Source organism: Nymphaea colorata, chromosome 3, assembly GCF_008831285.2.
Source record: "Nymphaea colorata isolate Beijing-Zhang1983 chromosome 3, ASM883128v2, whole genome shotgun sequence".
NCBI lineage: Eukaryota > Viridiplantae > Streptophyta > Magnoliopsida > Nymphaeales > Nymphaeaceae > Nymphaea > Nymphaea colorata.
The window spans coordinates 22,228,890-22,236,482 of NC_045140.1; the positions used below are offsets into that span (position 1 = coordinate 22,228,890).

Sequence of the window (7,593 nt, forward strand, 5' to 3'; positions counted from 1 at the left end):
CAAAGCTTGTGGTCGTCCTTTTTAGGCATTAGCTTGGCATGTTGCGCCGAATGTAGCCCAGTTTAAACAGACCTCGGTTTGTCAGTTGTGATGAGGGGCCGGAATTGAGATCTGAGCGAGGCAGCAGGGTCCACTTGTTTCTTCATCTCATCAATCATAACATTCGGTCCGGCTGCTGCTGCTTTGAGCAAAAAACTCAGGGAAGTGAAGCTGCTGAAATCTAAATGATGATGCTCAATTTTCAGGGCAATGCCTTTCACCCAAGAATTGAAGCGACTCAACCAAAGCATCAAATTTTTATGTGGATTCCAAGTATCAGGAAGAGATATAAATGAGTATGCGAATTTGGAGGTATGTTGATCGAAGTCACAGGTATCAATAACCTTCCAAAATCTCATAAGTTTTATGTCGTAAGATCATGAACTTGAGTTCATCCAATAGTTGAATCCATCAGAAAATAACTCAACAAAAGCCCTTCTCTTACAAGGTTCAGAACTGCTTTAAAATTTAAATCTTAGGTAGGGAATGAAATGCATACCCATCATCTATCTAAGTGTTGCACAAATTATAATCTAAAAAAAATTAACATCCACCAAAATCAAACTGATGAAAAGATACCAACCCAACTGCACTACCACTCAACACACAGAGGAAGTCTCTGTTTACTCGAGGGCCTTTGATGTTTTTTGTTTTCCTTTTTTCTTTTCAATCCTAAGAAAAAGTAAAGAGGGAGCAGTTGAGCGAAAACTGGAAAGAGCCGAAAAGGCGACGGCACAGTCAATAGTCGGTCAGCAAAAAGTCAGAAAACTTTTTCCATTTATAAGGAGAGAGAAAGAGAGAGAGAAGAGTGAGAGTTCCATTTTCTCTCTCTTGCTATTTTTTTAACTGATTGACGTATTTATTGAAGAACCGGTTTCTTTTTATCGTTTTTTTGTTTTTTTCTGGAGGGGAAGAAAAGGGCGGTGAATATCGGAGGACCGACTTGGATTGGTGGTTTCGGTGCGACCCAGTCGGTGTCTTCCCCCCGCTCTCTCTCGTAAGTTCAATCAGAAACCCTGGAAGAACAGTTTGCAGATTTCTTTACAGGCGGACGATGACTGAGAAAAGAAGTTGGGGGAAAATGTTTAGAAGAAGAAAGCAAGTCCTTCTCTTTCTCTCTCTGTGAGGAGGCAGTAAACTTTGTTCCTTTCCTTGGAGTTTAGTCGGTTGCGGTTTCATCGTGTTTGTTTGGTTCCGCTACTTGGAGTTATTAGCATTCCTACATGCTTTTACTGGCGCAGGGGTTTCTGGCTCTTGCTTGAATGAACCCGAGGACTTCGAAGGGAAAGAGAAACAGAGAGAGTGCAGGGGCTTTTCTTTGAGACGCACGGAAATAAGCTAAATGCCAAAAGTAGTTGCATCATTTATCTTTGTCGATTTACAATGCGTCTTGGAGAAAAGAAGGGGGGCCCTGCGACACTTTAAAGAGACGGCATACAAGGGAGGCACTGGAGAGGGAGGACTCACCAACAGTCGCTATTTAGAGAAGCAAGAATGATGGTGGGTTTTATCAGAGGGTAAATCCTCCTCTCTCATCTCAATTTGACGTCTTGATTTCTTTGGACGGGAGGACGACTGGGGGGTTGAAGAATTACGCGGAGAGAGATGGGCTGCAGCCGTCGACTTTTAGTTTGGCGTCTCCTTCCTTCGCGCTAGACGAGAAAGGGAAGAAAACGAATAGAAGAGGATAAAAGCAGACGGTCTACTTGATGATGGGGAGAGCGACTGTGCCTTTGTGGTGTTGTGTTGAATCTAGTGACACAGAGGAAAAGGTGGCCTTTGGAAAAAAAGTAGGAAGTAGAAGATGAGGAAGACGAAATAGAGGGAAGTAAGTTCTTTACATGTGAGGAGGTCTCCGAAACTCCTCTTGTTTTTGAAGAATTGGAGCTATGATTTCGTGGGAAGCCGGAGCCTTTCTTCTTTCCTGCCGCTAGCCCGCTAGGTGAGGAGATCAAATATTGTCTGCCCATCATCCAACACTATAAGCGCAGGCTGGAGCACGATCCCGCAAAGCTACTTTGACACAGAGCAGGTGGTAATCTTCGTGAAGAAGAAGATGATGATGTTGATGTAGAGAAAAGTGAGGCATCAACCACATGAAAATGTCTTTGGACATCCTCCTATTTCCAAAGGATTTCAACTATGACGATGTGAAGAACCAGAATCTATCTTCCCTCTTCCCTTTAGTTCATTATATATAGGGGATCAGATACCTTCTTCTCACCATCCATGGCCATGCGGTCGGGCTTGGGGACGATCCAGCAGACGCTCACAGCCGAAGCAGCGAGCGTCCTGAGTCATTCGATTGCTGATGCAGGGCGTCGCGGGCATAGCCAGACTACCCCTCTTCACGTTGCGGCAACTCTTCTCTCCTCTCCGAATGGGTTTCTCAGACAGGCTTGTATCCGTTCCCACCCCAATTCCTCCCACCCTCTTCAATGCCGCGCCCTCGAGCTCTGCTTCAGCGTGGCCCTCGACCGCCTTCCCTCGTCTGGGTCGGCCGTGTCCCATGTAGCGGAGCCGCCGATTTCGAACGCTCTCATGGCGGCGCTCAAGCGGGCGCAGGCCAATCAGCGCAGAGGATGTCCCGAGCAGCAGCAGCAGCCTCTCCTCGCCGTTAAGGTCGAGTTAGAGCAGCTCGTTATCTCCATTCTCGACGACCCTAGTGTTAGCAGGGTGATGAGGGAGGCGAGCTTCTCCAGCCCCGCTGTCAAGGCCACCATCGAGCAGATCATCGCCAATTCTCCCTCCCACAATCCGAAGTCGGCCCTCGCTTCCATTGGTGGTGTTGCCGGCTTCTCGCTTGTCTCCCAACGGCCGGCACCAGCCGGGAATTTGTATCTCAATCCTCGATTACAGATTTGTGCTTCCCCTGCAGGGGACCGTCGGGTTGGTGGGCAGAGGATGGAGGATGTGAAGAAGGTGGTAGATGTCTTGCAGAGGACGAAGAAGAGGAATCCGGTTCTGGTAGGTGATCACGAGCCTGAGGCGGTGATGAAGGAGCTTTTGCAGAAGATTGAAAGGAAGGAATTAGGTGAGATACTGAGGGACGTGCTGGTTGTCTCTGTTGAGAAGGAGCTGTCCACTATGTGTACAGGAAGAAGCGAGGAGAAGGAGAGGATTAGGCTGAAGATAAAAGAGTTGGGAGTCCTGATTGAGAGCAAGATGAACGGCCAAGGTGGTGTTATCTTCAACCTGGGCGATCTTCGGTGGTTGGTGGAGCAGCAGGGGGGAGTTTCGTTCGGCGCTTCGGTATCGGGGCCTGTCCAGGAGGTTGTGTCGGAGATAGCTAAGCTTCTGTGCAGCCATCGAGAAGGAGGCAAGCTTTGGTTGATGGGGACTGCTACATGTGAGACTTATCTGAGGTGCCAGGTTTATCACCCTTCTATGGAGAACGAATGGGATCTGCAAGCCCTGCCTATTGCGGCAAGGTCACCCGTCCCTGGGTTGTTTCCAAGGTTCTCTCTCTCTCTCTCGGTCTCTCTCTCTCATATCTTATTCATGGCTATTCCTTTTTATGAATTCACGCGAGACTTTGGTTAATCTTGGGGTTCTCCCTTTCATCTTTGTGTTGGTTATAGATTAGGATTCCAGCTTGTCTGCCCCTAATCTATTATATATACAGATATATTTTGTTGGAGGTACTAGCTTTCTTTATAAGTTGGGGCTTCAATTGGTTCTATGTGCAATCCATGGCGGATCTTACTTTTTTGCTTCTTCTGTGCTGCTCTGTGGAGGTCCTCTTTTGCTTCTCCTTTTTGGTTCTATTGTCGGTTTAGTTCCTTGTAATTCTTTTCTCATTGCAGTGATGTTGACGGTTTCATGTATTTCTGCCGATGTTCTTTTCCCAATGAAAATTTCTTTTCTCTGCTTGATGTGTCATTAAAAATTGCAGGATTGGAGGCAACGGGATTCTGAGCAGTGGGATCCTGAGCGGTCCCATGGAATCCCTTTCCACTCTGAAGGGTTTCCAGGTAAACCCCCTCTCTCTGAGAAGGTTCGATGAAAATGGCAACTCTTCTCTGGCGCGGAGGATGACCTGCTGTCCTTCGTGCGTGGAGAATTATGAGAAGGACCTAGCCAAACTTGTGGCTAATGAGTTTGAGAAGTCCTCATCCGATGCTAAATCTGACGAACAGCACCAGCACCAGTTGCCAAAGTGGTTGCAGCTTGCAAAGCCTGCCAACGTCAAACCCGGTGATCACCCTCTGGTAATAAGATTGGAAATTCGGTTCTGAGCTTTCTATTACTCGACAATTTCCAAATTAGGTTTCTTCCTCATCTTCTTCTCGTGTTCTTTTTTTGCAGCCCAAAGAAAATGAAGACCAGTTGCGGAAACAAAAATCGGATGAATTGCAGAAGAAATGGAACGAAACCTGCAGTCGTCTGCATCCTGGATATCGGCCTATTGTTGGGACCGAGAAGCCTTCCCCTCTGACATCATCCTCTTTGCTTGATTCTCATAGTTCCACCAATGGCAACGGCAATGCCGGGATCTCTGGCAGTATCTATAACTCCTCTATGTGGAGAGAGCAATTTCAACCCAAGTTGCAGGTGAGCAGGGGCACTATTTTGCCGTTGGGTGCCACTAAGACCGCCATCAATCTGCCTTTGGAAACGGGAAGATCACCGCCATCAAGTCCGGTAAGAACTGACTTGGTACTTGGCGGGCCGAAGTTGTCCACGACCGAGAATGTTGAACCTGCGGGCGCCTACAAGGACAGGTCGAATAATTTAACAGGCCATGTTTCTGCGCAGCGGGTTTCCGATCGATGCAACCTGAAAATTGCCTGCACACTGGATGAAGATTCGTTTAAGAGGCTCTTCAAGGGCCTCACCCAGAAGGTGAGTTGGCAGACAGAAGCTGCAACTTCGGTGGCCACAGCAGTCACCAAGTGCCGGTCTGGAGGTGGGAAACCGAGGGGTGTAGGGATGAAGGGCGACACATGGCTGCTGTTCCTCGGGCCAGACAGGGTTGGGAAGAAGAAGATGGCAGCTGGACTGTCCGAATTAGTATTCGGCACCAGGCCTATATGCATTCGGTTGGGACTTTCCGACGCTGGTAACCATCATGAGGATGATGGTGACGAATGCTGTCCGAGGACGAGGAGGAGAACTGTTCTGAACAGGATAGCTGATGCAGTCAGGCGAAGTCCATTCTCTGTTTTGGTGCTGGAGGACGTCGATCAGGCCGATTCTCTGATCCATGGCAGCTTGATCCGGGCAATGGAGAGGGGTAGGCTATCTGATTCTCATGGCCGAGAGGTAGGGCTCGGCAGTGTAATCTTCATCCTCACTGCTGAATGGTTGCCAGAGAGCCTCAACAGCACGACACCAGAGTCCGGTAAGTTTAACGAGGACAGATTGGCAGCTGCGGCAGCCTCCTACCGGCCGCTGCTGCTCTCAATTGGCAGCAGCAGCAGCCTAACTGTAGCAAGAAACAAGCGCCGGCCTGCCTGGCTGGAGAAGGAAGAAGGTCGGGCACCTACGTTGCAGAAGCCGACACTGGCAATCGATTTGAACTTGTCAGCAGACGATAGTGACGCCATCGACATCTCCCATGGCTCCCGCAACTCTAGTGACCTCACGTTCGAGGCCGGCTTCAGGTCGCCGCATTGTGCAGCAATGAAGGAATTAGTAGGCCGAGTTGATGAAACCATCACGTTCAAGCAAGTCGACTTCGAAACGATGTCCAAGAGCATCGCAAGCTCGCTGAAGACTAGATTTGCTGGGCAGGTCGGAAAGGGTACGTTGGAGGTGGAAGAGGAGGCATTGGAGCAGTTGTTGGCCGCAATTTGGTTCGGTCCTGGCTCCGGCGGAATCGATGAGGTGGAGAGCTGGGCGGACCGGGTACTGGTGCCAGTTTTCCGGGAGATGAAAGACGGATGTGCGGTGAAGGAAGACGGCATGATCCGACTGCTGGTGGCTGGTGCAGAGGCGGAAGCGTCACGGCCGTCCAGCGGGAATTGGCTGCCCAGCCAAATTGCAGTCACCAGGGGCTGACACGAGAAACCGCTAACGGTTAGGCCAGGGCAGTCAGGACACCGGACGGGAACCTGGTAGTGCTTTTGCCATTTATGCGATGGTCGGCAGTCTGTCAGACAATACTGAAGCGTGAACGGCCATATGGGTGGGCTTCATCTCTTGTTCAACGTGGCTACTTGATCGGGGAACCGAATTCAATCTACAATCCGGGCGATTATAGCAGTTACATAATCTAATTTGCAAATTATCTGGATGGTCTATCTTTCTTAGCAGATTTTGACGCCGGTGGCAATAGACATGTCTCGTAAGGGTCAATTGAGTAGAGAAAAACAGCCAACCAAGAAGTTAGCAAGCCATTGACAGAAAAAGAGAAGGAAAAGTAAACACTTGAAAGACATTGATGGATTCGCTGCTTCACAAGAGTTTGTGGCCCTGCTTTCCAATTTTGTTGTGCAATTCGCAATTGGCAAAGTGATTTTTGATTGAGTTACCGATCGTTGGAACTTACAATGATCAGAATATGCCTCAACACAGTACAGTGAGCGCCCCATTATCCCTTGCTTGGGAAGCACCATTGTGTAACATAGATCCTCTTTGGGGCTTTCTTTTCTTTTTTATAGTAAACGTTTCTTAGCTAGAAATTTTGTTAAACTTGTTCTCTTGTTTGCAATGTATAGGTACATATTGATTCTATTCTTGCATTCTACAATAAGATATACTTGGAAGAGTATTTTTTTTTCTTTAAACTTTTTTGTAGATTATTCTTCTCGCTGTGCATCTCACCCTCTTGATCGATGTTTTCTCCTCTTTTCAAAAGATGCATTCCCCCTTCTTTTTTTCTTCTCTTTACCTTAAGAATTAGGCAGACAATGCTATACAATAATCCGTCAGATATGCACCGTGAGTTTGAACTATTGGCTTTTTCCAAATCGAAGATTTTAATTAAACCAACCAACCAACCAACAAAGAAAAAGGAGAAACGACGCACCTTTTAGGTAGAACATCAAAAGAGGAGCTTCATGTGTTGAACTTTTCTGGAAAAGCAGCCTTTTCCTGACAACAGGAAAGTAGAAGCACGAGTAAAAGTAAAATGTACCGTTTTTGGACGCAGTGTCCTTTTTACAGTGCCTTTTCAAGTGAAAAAGCTCGTGTGAAAAGAGTGCGAGTGTCATTTCATCCGACTAGATTGCTTAATGCGAGGGAGGAATGGTAAAAGTAAGAAGAGAAGTGTGGCATGCACCAAAAGATTTCAAAAAGATGAGCCTTCGATTTCACGTTATAACAAAAAATACTTGTCCCAAGTAAACTCGTCTTTTTTTAAGCGAAGAAGAAATACGTAAATTTCTTAATGCTGCCGTACCGGCCGTATAAGGGGATTTGTTTAAAAGTAAAATTTTCGTCACGGAGTGGGACAGTCTTGGCTGGAAAAGGTTTGTGTTTGTCACGCAGATACACATAGTTCTCGAATCCCCTACTTTATGACGATAACCAGCAAGAAAGAAAATCTAATCCCATGCTAAATTGGCAAGATATTCATTTCGTCATTTGCCATTATGTCATAAGTTGAGT

General features: G+C 47.3%; 1 protein-coding gene across 1 annotated transcript; it reads left to right on the plus strand.

The window, feature by feature from the left end:
* Positions 1–1,074: 1,074 nt before the first annotated feature.
* On the plus strand, positions 1,075–6,770 carry LOC116250469 (protein SUPPRESSOR OF MAX2 1-like). The gene is made up of 3 exons (XM_031624095.2): positions 1,075–3,497; positions 3,935–4,250; positions 4,348–6,770. Exons 1-3 carry the CDS (start codon positions 2,269–2,271, stop codon positions 6,040–6,042), a joined length of 3,240 nt encoding a protein of 1,079 aa, XP_031479955.1. The 5' UTR covers positions 1,075–2,268; the 3' UTR covers positions 6,043–6,770.
* Positions 6,771–7,593: the final 823 nt, after the last annotated feature.